At 38.3% G+C, this 17,778-nt stretch overlaps 3 protein-coding genes and 1 pseudogene across 4 annotated transcripts; 3 read left to right on the forward strand and 1 right to left on the reverse strand.

Moving 5' to 3' along the window:
* Positions 1 to 6,552: 6,552 nt before the first annotated feature.
* On the forward strand, positions 6,553 to 10,912 carry LOC131319845 (metal-nicotianamine transporter YSL3-like). Its single transcript, XM_058350262.1, has 8 exons — positions 6,553 to 7,168; positions 7,367 to 7,754; positions 8,115 to 8,287; positions 8,781 to 8,878; positions 8,997 to 9,134; positions 9,238 to 9,427; positions 9,546 to 9,660; positions 9,748 to 10,912. The coding sequence occupies exons 2-8, from the start codon at positions 7,397 to 7,399 to the stop codon at positions 10,680 to 10,682; spliced, it is 2,007 nt and encodes a 668-aa protein (XP_058206245.1). The 5' UTR covers positions 6,553 to 7,168; positions 7,367 to 7,396; the 3' UTR covers positions 10,683 to 10,912.
* Positions 10,913 to 11,741: 829 nt separating this feature from the next.
* On the forward strand, positions 11,742 to 14,841 carry LOC131319847 (cytochrome b5-like). Of its 2 annotated transcripts, none has more exons than XM_058350265.1 (4): positions 11,742 to 11,892; positions 11,992 to 12,097; positions 14,251 to 14,317; positions 14,428 to 14,841. In XM_058350265.1, exons 2-4 carry the CDS (start codon positions 12,011 to 12,013, stop codon positions 14,676 to 14,678), a joined length of 405 nt encoding a protein of 134 aa, XP_058206248.1. In that variant the 5' UTR covers positions 11,742 to 11,892; positions 11,992 to 12,010; the 3' UTR covers positions 14,679 to 14,841. The 2 variants fall into 2 exon arrangements, with proteins under 2 accessions (XP_058206248.1, XP_058206249.1); XM_058350266.1 differs by having other exon boundaries at positions 11,773 to 11,881.
* Positions 14,842 to 15,746: 905 nt separating this feature from the next.
* Positions 15,747 to 16,607, reverse strand: LOC131321337 (rab GTPase-activating protein 22-like; annotated as a pseudogene).
* Positions 16,606 to 17,599, forward strand: LOC131321338 (uncharacterized mitochondrial protein AtMg00810-like). Its single transcript, XM_058352329.1, has 3 exons — positions 16,606 to 16,996; positions 17,042 to 17,354; positions 17,437 to 17,599. Exons 1-3 carry the CDS (start codon positions 16,606 to 16,608, stop codon positions 17,597 to 17,599), a joined length of 867 nt encoding a protein of 288 aa, XP_058208312.1.
* The last annotated feature ends 179 nt before the right edge of the window (positions 17,600 to 17,778 follow it).

Here is a 17,778-nt window from a genome sequence, read left to right on the forward strand (position 1 = left end):
GATACTAACAAATCCGAGAGGTAAATTCCATCCGATTTGCTGGTAGAACCAATTTCAATCAGATGCTTTCAATTGCTAATCCACTTGTCTGGTGAGGTTTTCTCATGGATAACGTTGATGATGTACAAAAATGGTTCGTCAATCCTAGCTCCGTCTTCCGGGTGTTCCTGCCAAACAACGTCCAATAGGGTGCTTCCAGTCGTGGACCCTCCGATTAGGGCTGCAAACGAGCCGAGCCGAGCCGAGTTTTAGAGTGTTCGAGCTCGGCTCGCCAAAAATTTAGTTAGCTCGAGCTCGTGACGAGCTGCAGGACTCGAGTTCGAGCTCGGCTCGAGATGTATTTACAGAGCTCGAGCTCGGCTCGCCTCATAAACGAGCCAAGTGAGCCGAGCTCGAGCTCTGTAAGTAATCATAAACGAGCCGAGCGAGCCGAGCTCGAGCTCTGTAAGTAATATATATATAAAAATAGTTGGGCTCGCGAGCCAATTCGAGCCGAGTTTCGACTAGCTCGAGCTCGGCTCGTTTCATAAACGAGCCGAACATTTTAGCTCGAGCTCGTTCGTTTGTGTCTCGAACCGAGCCGAGCTGAGTCGTTATCGAGCCGAGCTTCGAGCCGCTTGCGAGCGGCTCGGATCGTTTGCAGCCCTACCTCCGATGCTCAAGTCAGTTGATGAATTAGATGGAAATGCTCTGTAACTCCACTTTGTGGGATCGTGGGTGGTTTCTCAACCGTCCCCCACGATACCTGGTATTTAGGCGAGAAAGGTGAGGCATGCCGAGCGATCGAATCGTTCTGAGCCAGACCGGTCGAGTGACTTAGGACGAGGGAGTAGGGGACGCGTGTCAGCCCCCAGCGCTCGGTAGTAATTAAGTGACTAAAAAATGTACTCATCAGATAATAATACTGAAGAAGCCAAAACCAAAACGAGTTAATTTTAAAAGGCAAAAAGTCAAACAAGCAAAAAGGTCATGTGTATAATTGCGATAACCTCAACAATCCGAAAAAGAAAAAAGTGCATCCAATTGCGATTATAGAACATGTATATCATCATGGTTAATCGCAATGAGGGCTCTCCCCACCACAATACAGAGTGGAATAGAATACCAATTTTAAAATGGATTTGTGGAAGATAACACATAATTTCTGCACCAGATGATCACTTGAAACTCTTACAAAGGTAATCCCGAGGGTTTGGCCAAGTGAGCATGAAAAAGTAATAAGTGTCTGTCTTTTACGAGATTGAATGTTCGCATCTCATAGAAGCTGAACATTTCAAACCTTAGGGCCACTGGAGGACTTGCCCATTCGTTACCTTTAGGAATTTATAATTAGCCGCAGTGCGCGTAAGCTGCCCGGATATTCGGTTTTCAAAAAAAAAAAAAAAACTTTTACAAAGGTTTATCGTGTCCTTGTCAATCGTGACCATCAACTGGAATCAATGCCCAAATAGGAGTAGGACAATGAGTAAAATTCTCAAGAATAAAAAAGGTTGGTTGGTAATTATTCAATTGTTTATTTGCTTATGACTTTGCCTTTTTGTTATGAAAGGAATATTGTTTATTCACCCTTTAGAAGGTCTATATCAAACAAGCTCAATTTTTTATTTTATTTTTTATGGATCACAATGGAACCGATAGAACTCTTTTGACAATTTTTCATAAACATGTTTACTCCATCCATCCCAAATTCTTGGTCATCTACGGTTTTACGTGCAATTTTTAATTGCCTATATTTCTCAATGTGTGTGTGTATATATATTTAAGTTTTTAAAAACATAATTTTATAAAAATAATTGAAATTTATCAAATAAGATTTATATTGCATATTATAAACAGTATATATTAAGAGAAATAAATCATTGAAAATTGCACGTAAATCCGTAGAGGACAAAGGGAGTATATTACTTGTGAGGTCAGATGCTTTTTCATTGTAGATTTGTCTATTAGATCAGCAAAACATCCCGAGAGAGAGAGAGAGAGAGAGAGAGAGAGAGAGAGAGAGAGATTTTAGAGATAATCATTAATACTCCTATCTTTTTTTGTTTCTATTTTTTTTTTTAAGTATGTTTAGTATGTTGTTTTCCCTAAATTTTCTCGTTTCTTTTTTGAGTACAAATTTCATCATTATTTTCAAAAATAAAATTAACCTCGACAATCCGAAAAAGAAAAAAGTGCATCCAATTTCTCTCACTAAACCCAAGGGGTACGGTTTTGGTCAAGTGGGCATAGGTGAGTGTTTGTTCTCCATGAAGTCACAAGTTCGAATCTCACAAAGGTTAAACATTTTAAACCTTAGCCATCTGAAAGGGTTTGACCAGTTCTTTATTTCAAGATTCCGAAATTAGTAGATATGTGCCCAAGTTGGTCCGAACGTTGAGTTATAAAAACAACTTTTACAAAGATTCGGATTTCATGTTTTTATTCTTATATGATGATGAAATGTTCTTTACCGATACCAAAAACAAAAATAAATAAATACAAAAAGTCTTTTCCAAAGATTTATCTTGTTCTTGTCAATCATGCTTAGCCATCAACTGGAATCAATGCACAAATAGGAGTAGGATGATAAGTAAAATCAAGAATAAACAAAGATTTATCTTGTTCTTGTTCACTCTTTTGAAAGGTATATTTCGATTACAATTTGAGGTTTGATAAGGTCTATGACAATTATTCACGAAAGTGTCCGTGAAAAGGACTCCAACATTTTCGTTATAGTTTTCCTAATCGTTGTTGATACTGCTAACTACTTGATGATGTGAGGTCCAATACCTTTCATCATCAATCAATTTATAAAACAGAAGAGTGTGGGGACAAATTGTTGGAACGGCTTAGATTCATTTGATCCAAAGGTTATAAGTGCATCCTCCCACTTTCCGGTTAAGTGCACATGGTTTTCACCTAAATCACATAACTGCTATCCCCTTCCAACCAAGATACGTAGTGCCGTAGGCACGGGCTAGCACTAGTTAATAAATAAAACAACCCACCTCCAAGGAAGAGGGGGAGATATATTTCAGAGAGAATAATATCTTTTCTCATTTATAATATAATTTTTAACTTTTTTGTTCAAAAAACAGTTTTAATATGTTATTTTAAAAAAAAGAATTATCTTCTCACTTTTTGAGAACGAATTTTCTCAATTTTTGAGAAAATAAAATTAAGTTTTTGAAATAAACGTTTTTAAGATAAACATTTGTAACGTATTACTAGTAATCACCTAAATAAACATCAATTTAACCTTTACCATTTTAAAATTAGTTAAAGAGATAGACCAAATGGAATTTTTTTTTTTTTGGCCAAATGGAGTTTAATGATAAGAGATTAAAATTCTTTCCACTTTAGGTAGAAAATCCCAAGTTTTCACCGCCTATTGTGGGCCCCATCGTGCGTTTGTTATAGAAATATGAACCGTTCATCTTGTAAGACCTGTAGTGAAGTTTATCCACACAAAAAATCAGCCTGATTGAAAATCAAAAGGTATATCAAAACTTGAATTTCGGTTTATAAAATTGACGGCCATAGACAATTTAACTTTAAAGAATCATATCGTCCATTGAAGATAATTAAAATTTTGATATACTTATCGATATTTGATGAAGATAATTTTTTTAATTGCATGGATATACTAATTTTTGAGTCCACAATATGAACGATTCAGATTAATGTAACAAATCTACTATAAAGCCCACAAATTGCGGTGATGGAAACTTGGAATTTTCCACCTAAGGCTTCGTTTAGTTGCCAGGAATGTTGTATCGGAAAGTTATTGTCAAGAAAAGTTATGTAAAGTGAAGTAAAGGAAAAAGAAATCTATTTTTCCGTGAGTGTTCATTTGACAAATTTTTTTTGCAGAAAAACTAAAGTTTAGTGGTTCATTTGCCGGGAAAAAAACACTTATAAGAAACTTCTTTATTTTTATTCTCATGACTAGTTTTAAATGAAAGTAACTTTGAGAGCTAAATAATAGACTATCATATTTCAAAAATTAACACATACGGAAAATGTATTTTATTTAATGCAAAGCCTTAACATGAAATGAAAAAATTGACTTACAATTTCCTATTCAATTTGCTATCTTCTCAATGAGCAAATCCCCCATTTAAATTAACATCCTCTAATAATCAACCTAACAAATGAAGTTTAAAAAATAAGTAGATGATAACTAAATAAACAAATGCTAAATAACCGTGCTTGATTAGTTACCGATACAAAAACTTACTGATAATTAGTTTGTACAAAACAAAATTGAAGACTAATGATAAGATAAATAAATACTTCAAAAAAAAACTTTCAATTTTTTTCGACAACAATTATCTCAGAAAGCGTCATAGTAGTCGAAATTGTTGTTACTCACGTAAATCTCAAAGTGCCTTTCTAAGAACCTAATTCGTATTTTTTAGATATTGGTGTCATTCACTTTTTTTCTTACCCGCCAATGATTTTGGCCCCACAATGAAAAAAACTTTTCCCATGACGTAAAATCTTATACTTTTGGCCGGATCACTTTTACAAGTAAGTAAATCTTGCAAGAAAACTTAAAAACACGTTTCCCACTACTTTCCTACCAACTAAACACTATAAAAGTTATGAAAAATTTGATTGGAAATTGACTTCTACACTCTCCTTTTTAGCACATACATTCCTTTTTTGTGTCTTTATTTGGTATAAATTTACTCTATTGCCCTTTAATGTGTGAAAAAGTGAACTTATGAAATGGTAAAAAAGTAAATTTACATGAATAAGGACAAAAAAAAAAGAGGGTGTGGTAAAAATGAAAGTGTAGAAGTCAATTTCCAAATCGATTTTTCTTATCATTCTCTGTACTTTCCTGACAACTGAATGGGTCTAAGAGCATCCACAATGTAATAATCAAAGCTAAAAGGTTGCTAAAATTAGCAATGTTTGCTCAAAAAAGTGCTTACATTGTAATAACCAAACTTAGCAACCTCTTAGCAACTCAGAGCATCCACAATGTAATAATCAAAACCAAAAGGTTGCTAAAGTTAGTAATGTTTGCTCAAAAAAGTACTCACATTGTAATAACCAAGCTTAGCAACTCATCAAATTTTGACCTTTGAATAACCAAACTTAACAACTTTTACCAATAACCAAAACTCAATAACCAAACCCAATAACCAAATTCATAATTAAAAAATTAAAAAACACCTCACATTAGAATCGTCTCATTGAGACGAATAATTTGGTGTGGTCGGGTGCGTGATTGAAACTTGTTTGCAATTGGACATAGACGCATTGCGTATTGTGGGGGGTTTTTTTTTTAGGGATACAAAAATAACCAATGTGGAGATCAAGTTTGTTAGGTTTGATTATGAACAAAATGGATAATCAAATGCTGACGTGGTACATTCTGGTTATCGATTTTGATTATTCCCATTGCGGATGCTCTCATCAAATTTTGACCTTTGAATAACCAAACTTAACAACTTTTACCAATAACCAAAACTCAATAACCAAACCCAATAACCAAATTCAAAACTTAAAAATTAAAAAACACCTCACATTAGAATCGTCTCATCGAGACGAATAATTTGGTGTGGTCGGGTGCGTGATTGGAACTCGTTTGCAATTGGACATAAATGCATTGCGTATTGTAGGGATTTTTTTTATAGGGATACAAAAATAACCAATGTGGAGATCAAGTCTGTTAGTTTTGATTATAAACTAAATGGATAATTAAATACTGACGTGGCACATTTTGGTTATCGATTTTTATTATTCCCATTGCGGATGCTCTAAGAGCATCTAAGAGCATCCACAATGTAATAATCAAAACCAAAAGGTGGCTAAAGTTAGCAATGTTTGCTCAAAAAAGTACTCACATTGTAATAACCAAACTTAGCAACCTCTTAGCAACTCATCAAATTTTGACCTTTGAATAACCAAACTTAACAACTTTTATCAATAACCAAAACTCAATAACCAAATCCAATAACCAAATTCAGAACTAAAAAATTAAAAAACACATCACATTAGAATCGTCTCATCGAGACGAATAATTTGGTGTGGTCGGGTGCGTGATTGGAACTCGTTTGCAATTGGACATAGGTGCATTGCGTATTGTGGGAGGTTTTTTTTTATAGGGATACAAAAATAACCAATGTGGAGATCAAGTTTGTTAAGTTAAATTATGAACTAAATGGATAATCAAATGCTGACGTGACACATTTTGATTATCGATTTTGATTATTCCCGGATGCTCTAAGATGGACAGAATTTAATCTATGATGGGTATAATCTCCCGTAACGTGCGCGTTCCAATAACGAACTTTCAAACGGGTCCCACTTAAAACCAAAACTGAGATACGATCAAGTGAAGCCCGTCCGATCTCCAATCACCTGGCCATTCGGTGTATCCTACACCGTTGGATCAGAATATCTGGTCAACTTTTGCTAGCGTGGAACTAGGACCCTTTTTAGTCCCGTGTCATAAATTCTCTCTCTCTCTCTCTCTCATCTGTTCCCTCACTCCGATGCGGACCAGTTTACACCACATGTCATAAAGGCGAATCCTTTTCTGAAGACAAAAGGGTTCGCTTTACCCAATCCGATTTCACTACCACGCTCTCTCTCTCTCTCGCTCATCAATACCCTCATTTTTAGAGAGAGAAAGTGGAGTCAACAGCTTCTATCCCACCACCCGTCCAAAAATGTGTCGAATTTGGTCGTGATTAGATTAGTGTGTACTACAAACCCTTTAACCCATTTTTGTACTACCCATGTAGTAAGTAGTACTACATTGCTCCTATAGTCTTCGTGGTTACTTATGTTGTTTTGTAAGTGATCCATAATTTCAACGCCTATAAATCTGACCCATTTACTGCGAAGTCATGCACCGAGCTGATCTATTTTCCTGATTCGAGACCTCTAGATAATTTTCCGTTCTTGGGGATTTTCTTGAATCTGAATGCGGTTTGGTGATTTGATTGGAATTCCCAATTGAGGTTTACGCTCTTCGTGAGTAAATGCAGAGGGAATCGAAGACCCATCTGTTTTGATTTGGCGGTGACTTTACATTTGTAGAGTTTTTATGGACGGAATTGTGATTTTCTGAAATGTGTTGAAGAATTCTCGTACGTACATTTAACAAGACGTACATCCATTCTGAGACTTCCTAAGAGATTTTCAAGATTTTCTGAGAAATACCCAGGTGAGATTTCTCTTGTTTTGTATCCTCAAATTCATTAGATATCGTATTATTATATAGGAAAATAGTAACCACAGCCCCGTGGTTTATATGTAAAAAGTGGATCGTTGCCTGGTGGGCTGTGGTTAGCCAAACTTTTTCATACGTTAGAAATTTTCTGACATGGGTTGTCCCGGATTTTTCATTTCATGATTGTATCAGACAAGAAAGGTCGAAACTTGATTCGTTCGAATGGCGACGGTGGGAGTGGAGGAAATGAGCCAGATTGAGAGAGAAAACTCAGAAGAGGTGCAGGAGAATCGGGAGGAAATAAAGAGAATTCCCCCATGGACAAAACAGATCACGACCAGAGGAATTGTTGCTAGCTTATTGATTGGGATAATTTACAGTGTGATAGTTATGAAGCTCAGTCTAACAACAGGGCTGGTACCCAATCTCAATGTCTCGGCCGCTCTTCTTGCCTATGTGTTCATACGGACGTGGACAAAACTGATTCAAAAGACTGGAATCGTTTCGACTCCGTTCACTCGACAGGAGAATACACTGATTCAGACGTGTGCAGTTGCTTGTTACAGCATTAGTTTTGGAGGTTGGATCTCTTAAACTTTGTTCATTTCAATGTTCTAATAACATGTTGCTAGAAGAGAACTACCTTAATTTTCAACCCCAAGGGGTTGGCCGGTGGTCTTGGTCACTTAGGGATTTGCTCCCTCCTAAGATCTCAGATTTGATTCTCTTTGCCAGCAAATTTTAGGGTCACCTCACCCCCATGTGTGAAACGGTTGTGGGAGGGGTTGTTGGATCAATATGAGATACGGGCAAGCTGGCCCGAACACCCTAATTTACCACACTCAAAAGAAGACAAAAAAAAAAAAAAACATGTTGCTAAGTCCATTGGTCTATGTAATGAAAAATGTTGTAATTGTATTGGGTACTGATGGTTTTGTAGGTGGTTTTGGCTCTTATTTGTTGGGATTGAACAAGAGGACATATGAGCAGGCAGGGGTTGATACAGAGGGGAATTCACCAGGTAGCTACAAGGAGCCTGGGATTGGCTGGATGACTGGTTTCCTTTTCGTAGTTAGTTTTGTTGGGCTGTTGGCTCTGGTTCCTCTAAGGAAGGTATGTGCATTAAGTTATATTTCCTTTGTATTAGAAGGGTTTGTTTTGAGGTAGATGGACACATGGACATGTCATTTTTTTCTAAATTAGGGCACGGACACTTTGGAAACGCATTAATAGGTAGATATCGGGAAAAATGGATTTGCTCGTAAGTAGGCCCAGACACAAAAAAATGCATATTCAAGAACTATGCGTCCATGGCAATTTGTATCCTCCTCAAGTATCTAAACTTGCAACCTAGGGTCCTAATGTGTCAATAATCCATAACATGTCCCAACGTGTCTGAGTAAGGGGGAAAAATCACACATATTTGGACGTGTCTTACATGTGTCCAGAGCGTGTTAGGACGTTTCGGCCATGGATAACCGGTAGATGTGCTCATCCTTCTTATGATGGAAACCTTGAATGTTGTAATGATCTCAAGAGGGCTTTGATTTTTTATTAAGGAAGCTTGTAATGGTCTGCTAAATAATGCACATATTGTTTTTTGCAGATCATGATCATAGACTACAAATTAGCTTACCCAAGTGGAACTGCAACAGCAGTTCTAATCAATGGCTTTCATACTCCTAAAGGAGATGAGATGGCCAAGTATGCAATTTCCTTCATGAACTTTTGGCTCGTCAATTAGTTCCAAGTTCCAACCCTACGGCAATTCAATTACAATGAAACAACTGGATATACTAACAAACTAACTACCCTTTTCCAGGAAACAGGTTCATGGGTTCATGAAGTTCTTTTCAATTAGTTTCCTGTGGGGACTTTTCAGATGGTTTTATTCTGGTGGAGGAGAAAATTGCGGTTTCTCTAACTTCCCTACACTTGGATTGAAAGCTTGGAAACAGTCGTGAGTTCGTCACATTTTTTCTTCCAGCTTTACTATCTTGTCAATTTATAATCATTCAACTATGTTTCACATAAGTAATCTTTTTGTGTGTGTGTGTGTGCAGATTCTTCTTTGATTTTGACATGACCTACATTGGAGCAGGAATGATCTGTTCCCATCTTGTGAACTTGTCTTTGCTTCTTGGAGCTGTGCTATCATGGGGGATGATGTGGCCACTAATAGATCGCCAGAAAGGAGATTGGTTCCCTCAAACTTTACCAGAAAGCAGTATGAAGAGCCTTACTGGCTACAAGGTCAGTGAATGAAAGATTCTAATTATTCACTATGAATCCTATGAGCCAAAAGGCCTATGGCTTGAAATCTGAATAGAAAACGAAAACACTTGAACTTTGTGCTTCGCCTCTTCTGCAGGTATTCGTTTCCATCGCTCTCATCTTAGGAGACGGACTCTACAATTTTCTCAAGATTCTTTTCTTCACCAGTCAAAACATATGTGTTAAGCTGAGGCAGAGGAACCCGAGAACATGTAAATTACCAACTTCACTTTTTCACTCCTCTGGTTGTTTATTTGGCTACGAAATTTCAGAACCTACATGTTTTTGTCTCGTTGCAGTTTCAGATGACACGAATAAACCCCAAGATGATCTCCAACGAAACGAAGTATTCACAAGAGAGAGCATTCCCTTGTGGGTAGCATGTGTTGGCTACTCTATCTTCTCCATCATCTCCATCATTGTAATCCCACTAATGTTTCCTGAGCTCAAGTGGTACTACGTTGTTGTCGCATACATACTTGCACCATCTCTCAGCTTCTGCAACGCTTATGGTGCTGGCCTAACCGACATGAACATGGCCTATAACTACGGAAAAGTTGCCCTATTTGTGCTAGCAGCCTTATCTGGGAAAGAAAATGGTGTAGTTGCTGGTCTAATTGGTTGCGGCGTGATCAAATCCATCGTTTCCGTCTCCTCTGATCTGATGCACGATTTCAAGACTGGCCACCTCACCCTCACTTCCCCAAGATCGATGCTAATTAGCCAAGCCATCGGTACAGCCATAGGCTGCGTGGTGGCTCCCCTCACGTTCTTCCTCTTCTACAAGGCTTTCGATATTGGAAACCCTGATGGTGAATACAAAGCACCATATGCACTCATATACAGAAATATGGCAATTCTAGGGGTTGAAGGGTTCTCTGCTCTCCCGCAGCACTGCTTGCAGCTTTGTTATGGGTTTTTCACATTTGCAATGGTTGCCAACTTGGTAAGAGATGTTTCTCCCAAAAAAGTTGGGAAGTGGGTTCCACTTCCAATGGCTATGGCTGTGCCATTTCTAGTTGGGGCTTACTTTGCCATCGATATGTGTATGGGAAGTTTGATCGTATTCGTGTGGCACAAGGTCAATAACAAGAAAGCCGGGTTGATGGTTCCTGCAGTTGCTTCTGGTCTGATTTGTGGAGATGGATTGTGGATTCTTCCTTCATCGCTCCTTGCTTTGGCGAAGATTTATCCTCCGATCTGTATGAACTTCATCGCGACCAAGATTGCCTGAGAGATAAGGATGGGGTAATTGCTGGAATATATAGGTGAAGAATAAATAGTTATACAAAGCTATTTATCAACCGTGTATGCAGTTTAGGACATGTTTTATAAGTGGTAGAGGCCTGATCACATTCATGTTTTGTCATGATTTTGACTAGTTGGTACTCAAAAAGGTTGGGAACATAAACCTAGATGTATAACACTGAATAGTGAATACTATTGGGAAAGGTTTGATCCTTATCTTCTTCTTTTTTGTTTGACAATCAGGGATAGCTTACGCCATACTTATGTTCTGATGAAGGAACTTGGATATTTCATAGCTTTGGACTGGGTTTTATTCAAAAGAGATGATGATATCAATCCTCACTTTTTCGGATTGCGTGGGGAGAAATAGGCCCCAAAAGGATTAGGTCAAAACTCATTGGGAAATCTTGTTGATTGAAATTCAGTAACTATGGTTGCTTTGAGATTGACAGCATCTTGTTTGTGTTGGCAATGGGGATGAGTTTATCACTGTAGTTCTAATTTTTCCTTGTCCAGACCAGCTAAGGATGGCAGACACAGTCCTTTGTATGGCATGAGCAGTTTAGGCAATGCACATTACGAGCTTTGGATTCGGTGAACATTTTTCAAGGGTGCGTAAATACTCCTATTTTGGAGGATTCATATTCCAATCCGAATTAACAGTCTATCCTATTTCAACCCGGAACCCAAGTGTATAAATCCCCCCTTTCTAACGAGTATAAAACAAATGGCTTAATGAGTGAGTATCGACGCTATTCCATCAGCTAAAATTCAAAACTTCTCAAACACTTGCCTGTTCTGGATGACCATTCAATAAAAGAATATTTATAGTATCAAATACAAAACGAAAGATCTGTTAAAAAAAAAAAATCCTAAACGGAAGAAGTTAATGATACAGTAACTGCGATTTAATTAATTAAACATACTTATAACCGAATCATAATGGATTAATGGTGCACACGTTTGGACATTTTTGGTGCTCGTTATTTTTATTGGCCCGTGTCGCACGAGGGCTTTACGATTTCCTTCCGTGGACAAATCCGTCATTTCATCCAATCCTAGTTGTCAAAATCGGAATTCATCACCCTTTGCCACAGATTCAACATAAAAGTTGAACTTCCCCTTCTGGCAGCGTAAGAGAGAGAGAGGGCTTGTTCTCGCTCTAGGATCTTGACTCTCTCACTCGTAAAAATTCGGTTTGCTTCGATCGATTCTTTTGTTTGTTTGAGCAGCTTCGTGTATTGGTGCATGTAGTTCTGAGGATTTTACTTTCTGTTTGGTGCTTTTGTGTGCAGTTATTAACGGCAGAGAAAAATGGCATCAGATCCGAAAGTTCACTCGTTCGAAGAGGTGAATAAGCACAACAAAACCAAAGACTGCTGGCTGGTTATATCTGGAAAGGTCAGATCTCTCTTGAATTTAGTTACCGTTTCTCTCGTAAATCCTGTCGAAATCGGCATCGATCGGATGTGATTTGGTTGAATGACTTGGAATTGTTGATGCTAGTTCGCACTTTTCTGTTTTGGGATATGTAGAAAGTGTTATAGGAGTAATTAAGAGCTGAATCTATTTTGTACTCCCTCCATCCCTAATTGTTGTTTGCAAGTTTCGCAAGACGAGGAGTTAAAAATAATTTATTTTTTCCAACCGAAAATCCCCAAAAAATTCATCATTCGAAAGAACTCATTGATATCTATTTAATTGTTGAAATTTTTCTGAATTTTCCTTGAAAAGGGTTGTATTATTTTTAAGTTCTCATTTTGCAATCCGGGCAAAACATTTCGGAAAAGAGCTGAGTATTTAGGATTTTTTATGGCAGTGTTGGAATTATTTGTTCTTTGTACTAGAAGTTTGGCACACACAGTGTGCGTGTTTGAATACACGGGGAGTGGGTAGTTGAGGTTGAGTGATTTTACTATTTTGCTCTAAAAGTTAATGCATGTTATAATGAAAGTAGTTGAAGTTTTTTTTATTAGAATAAATGTTGGAAATTACTTTTGTGATATAGTTTCAAAAATTTGTTCACACCAATTGTTGTTCTCCCTTTCTATATTATTACCGGTACAGATAGATAATCAATGGTTCTTTGGGGGGAAAGATGCTTAATTATCTAGGTAACATGATTAACTCCATGGCCAATAATAAGTGTAGTGGAGGAAATGCTCATGGAAATCAACATCACAAGCAGTTCCACTGAACTTTTGTACTCCATCAATAAACTAGTTCCAATGTACTATAATAGGAAAAAGTTGGAGGAAAGGAAAAAGGAACCACTACCAAAGGATTACCAAAATTAGAAGTATCACGATCAGGGAATTAGTTTCTTGTCACGAACTACGCATCAAAAGGAACTCCGGCAACTCCCTCAAATATAAAACTTGAAGAATCTACAGAAAAATTAAGAATGTACAAATTTTCCACCAACAAGTGAAGAATAATCATCTATTAATCTTCTTTGCATTAACATATCCACTGACGAATTTCCACTCATTAAAGTTCTTTCATTCTTTCTCGGATAATTTACTGTATTAGCCCTTTGATGCATATCCAACACTTATTTCTCCTACAAGGCCTGGATTCTCCACAGAGAACAGTTTAGTTTGCAAATTCAGCTGGGCCTACAATGCTCCGTTGCTAATGAAACAGAAAGCTTAAACGTTTGAAGGGTCATGATGGTTTGTGACTTAGTGGACGATGTTTTCATGACTTGGAGTGAGTTGCCTTGCACGCCCTTGGGTACAAGGCCATGACTTTAATAACTTTATCTAAGCCACACTTCTAGTGTGTTCGTCTGAGCTATATCCATTTAGTACCCTAGTTCAGTCCGGGTGGTCCATCGGTATCTTGTACAGCGGTGGCTTGCATATCCTTGGGTACAACTTGATAAGCACAAGTAAAATCCGTTTCTAATCAAAACTGAAATATGTCAAGGATTGTAGGTGTTTAGAGAGTTAGCTGCTACTTTTGAAGGTAGGATGCCAAGTCATGTCATAGGATGTTTGTCCTAAAATATGACCGGTTTTGGCTGAAAAATACCTATGGAAATGAGTAGAAACATCTTAACGACTTATCTGAAGTTTGACTAGCTGAAAGACCGACGCAGTTGGTGCCAGATGGTGCTGAACAATACTCTCTGAATACCAAATTTGTGCTTTCCTTTTGAGTTTGTCCTGCTGTAATCCAGTGCCAAATCCTCGCCACCTTCTCTTCAAGCAACTACCATTGGATAGCGGGGTAGCAGAACTTAACTGCTTACCTAATATTGGCTTCGCATTGTCCCGGTTTCATTACTCAGCTTCATTATCAACGAGGAACATTCATATGCCTATAATATACTTTTCCCAAAGTAAAATATACTCATGCTAATCACAAGTTAGAAAGGGAAATTCAAGTGGAATAGGGCCAAAAGTTGATACAAGACACTAGTATGATATAGGAACTATATACAGTTGAGATTTTCTTTTCCATCTTCTTAACAGAAGAACTATGAGTGCATGGTTATATAATGTTCCTTTGAATTACGACCTCCTTCTCAGTCTCCAATTATTTATCAGGTGTATGATGTTACCCCATTCATGGATGATCATCCCGGAGGCGACGAAGTTTTGCTATCAGCCACTGGTACTATTGCTACCTATTAACTCCACATTTATTTCCTGTTTTCTGCTTTGATTTGAGTGGATGATCCATTACTCTTGAGATGAACATGTGAATTTTGTAAAAAAATTCAGGGAAAGATGCAACAGACGATTTCGAAGACGTTGGCCACAGTGATTCTGCTAGAGAAATGATGGATAAGTATTACATCGGCAATATAGATATGTCAACTGTTCCCCGTAGGCGCACATACATTCCACCTCAGCAAGCCGCTTACAATCCAGACAAAACTCCTGAGTTCGTGATCAAGATTTTGCAGTTCCTTGTGCCCCTCTTGATCTTAGGCTTGGCCTTTGCTGTTCGGCACTATACCAAAGAGAAGTAGTGCGTAATCTGGTCAATTAGCTGAAAAAAACAATTTGTTCCCCCCTCTCTCTCTTTGGTTAGGGCATGCTGTGTTTAAGCATCTCTCTGTGTGGTTAGGGTATGCTGTGTTTAAGCGTCACTCGTTTGCGCTATTTGGGAATAAACATGTTGCGAATAACAAATGAACGTCCAGTAATCAACCAAAAGGTTTCAACTTTCACCAAGAGATTACCATCACCAAGATATTATTCTGAGACTAACGAAGAAAGTCATGAGGCTGGAAACTGTTTCAACCTTCAACAATCTCTCCCAACAGGTCCAATTTTCCACAGCAACTAACAAAAGAAACCTACAACAAATAAATTACGTATGGATCACGAACCTGTGGATCTTTTCAATCCGAAAATCTACATTTGACTGTGCTGCCCCACATGACCTTGTCGAAGAACACATTCCTACTGTCATAGACCGTCCTGTAAATTTACACTTCGTAAAGCAGGAGCGGACCTAGGATTAAGTATCACTGGGGTCAAGTATTTACAGCATACACAATGACTAGCATCAATGCGTTTTGCGCACAATTATTAGGATAAAAAATAGATATAAGGAAGGGTTTATCAAGAGAGAAATAGGTAGGTAAATAGATATAGTGAATCAATTTTGTCCCAAATTGATCTAGGTTTTTTATTTTGAATTATAAACAAGAGATTAGAATTATAAATGTTTAATTATGTTTTAACGCATCGTAGATTAAAAAAAAAAAGATAGGCAAGTGCACTTTGGAACTCTTTTTTTTTCTCTCTACAAACTCTTCTGGCTCCATTTTTGTCCGAGAGAGAGAGAGAGAGTGTGTTTGAGGGTGTGTGTTGTGCGTGTTACTGATTGAAAGGGGCGGTGGGACCAGTGGATAAAAAGTCGGGCAAGCTTGTAATTTTTGTGGACTAGGCAAGATATAAAAGGGGGAGAGATTCTTGGGGAAAAAGTACCAAAATGTCCAGAAATCTATACACATCTCTGTGGAGAAAATTTATCCAGTGTGGTCAACTGACCCACCTTGTCTAAAGGTGCGTCCGCCCTTGTCTCGTAAAGCATGTATGAGGAGACTACATAGACGATACTGCATGCCCAAAGCAATCTCTACGCAACGAAAAGAAGTGAATATTTATTAGAGAACCACAAATTATAAATGTAACCATTAACGGGGTGCCTGTATCTTGTCATGGAGGTTCACCACCAAATCGTGCGCGTCATCAAGGAGCTTCCACACGTCGAGATGACCAGCCATGCTGTTACACTCCCTCAGTATCTCATCCATGCTACCATACCTCTTTATGATCTTTTTCCTCCTCTGTAACACCGAAGCCGCAATTGCATAGAGCAAAAGATCTTCCGTAGGTGGGGTGAGCTGCCTTATCCTGCTCCACGCCGACTTTCCATCCCAGCCCGAATAGCAGCTTGGTCAGCCCACATAACCTCCCACAGACAAATTGTCTGCTCAAAGGTCAATTCCCTTCTAAAGAGTACCACCACCATCCTGTAAACAAAAAAGCAATCTTCCTCCTGTAGCTTCTCCAAATGTCTGTAAAGATGGGAATCCTTGCGTTTGATGATGTCGTAAAGTGCATAGGCTTCGAGGATGGCAACTAGTCGCGCAGCATGGAAGATCCTGGTAGGGTCCAGGTGGTCGTAATCCTTCAATCCAATGGCTTCAGCTGACCGGCGGGCTCTGTCATCTGATACTGCAGCCTTAGTTGGGGAGTACTCTATCCATTCCCCATTGGCACGAATCTCGTCAAGCCAAATGATTCATTGCCTTGTGGCAAAATTTTCTGTTAGAACTATGGCTCATATGTTAAGTATGAAGAGATACTAAGGAGTTCTAGAAAGAAGGCCAGATGCCAGAGCGGAGCGGAGCAGAACAAGTGGTGCAGCTCCTTGCTAGTGCCATGTTTGAGAAATTTAAGGAGTCCATGATGGCTGAATTTGAAATGTCTGATCTTGGTATGATGCATTACTTTCTTGGTATTGAAGTGGTGCAGCTCCCTGCTGGAATTTTTATTTCTCAAAAGAAATACGTGCAAGAAATTTTAGATAGGTTTCAGATGAAGAATTGCAATTCTGTGAGCACACCAACTAAGTTTGGTCTGAAGCTAACTAAAGATCATGATGGAAAGAAGGTTGATAGCACACTTTACAAGCAAATTGTTGGAAGTTTAATGTATTTGACAGCAACAAGGCCAGACATAATGTTTTCTGTGAGTCTCATTAGTAGATACATGGAGAATCCTACTGAGTTACATCTTCTAGCGGCCAAGAGGATCTTTCGATATTTGCAAGGTACTTGGAAATTTGTGTTGTCATACAAGAAGGGATAAAGATCAGATTTGAGAGGCTTCACTGATAGTGATTATGCTGGAGATCAAGATGATAGAAGAAGCACTTCGGGGTATGTCTTTATGCTGGGTTCAGGGGCTGTTTCATGGTTATCAAAGAAGCAGCCAATCGTCACTTTATCAACCACCGAGGCTGAATTTGTTTCTGCCACTTCATGTGTCCGTCAAGCGATACGGTTGAAGAAAATTCTTGAAGAGCTTTATTTCAAGAGGCAATGTGCCTTACAATTTTCTGTGACAATAGCTCTGCAATCAAACTCTCCAAGAATCCAGTTCTACATGGAAGAAGCAAGCATATTGACGTGAAGTTTCACTTCTTAAGAGACCACACCAAGGATGGAACTATTGATCTGATCTTTTGCAAAAGTGAAGATCAAGTTGCAGATATTATGACCAAACCCCTCAAGTTGGGCATGTTCGTGAAGCTGCGGAGCTTACTCGGTGTTTGTTCAATGGAGAATCCAATTTGACAGAGGGAGCTGCAAGGTTACTCCACAACAAGCAAGCTGAGAGGGACGACAAGCTACCGGAGGGGCTGGGCCGGTGAAAAAAACTCTTTCTAAACTGAATGTCAGTAGAGCACTCAGTTTAATTAAGGGAGGGTGTTAAGTTTTTGGTTTTATTTGGTAATTTGAATAAGTCTTTGATTGTCCTAGTCTTTAGGAGGTTGTTGCTTTGCCAGATTTATAGGAGTCTTAGTGGTGGGATAATCTGTTTTGATTAAGT

This window comes from Rhododendron vialii, chromosome 3a (assembly GCF_030253575.1).
Source record: "Rhododendron vialii isolate Sample 1 chromosome 3a, ASM3025357v1".
In the NCBI taxonomy this organism is placed as follows: domain Eukaryota; kingdom Viridiplantae; phylum Streptophyta; class Magnoliopsida; order Ericales; family Ericaceae; genus Rhododendron; species Rhododendron vialii.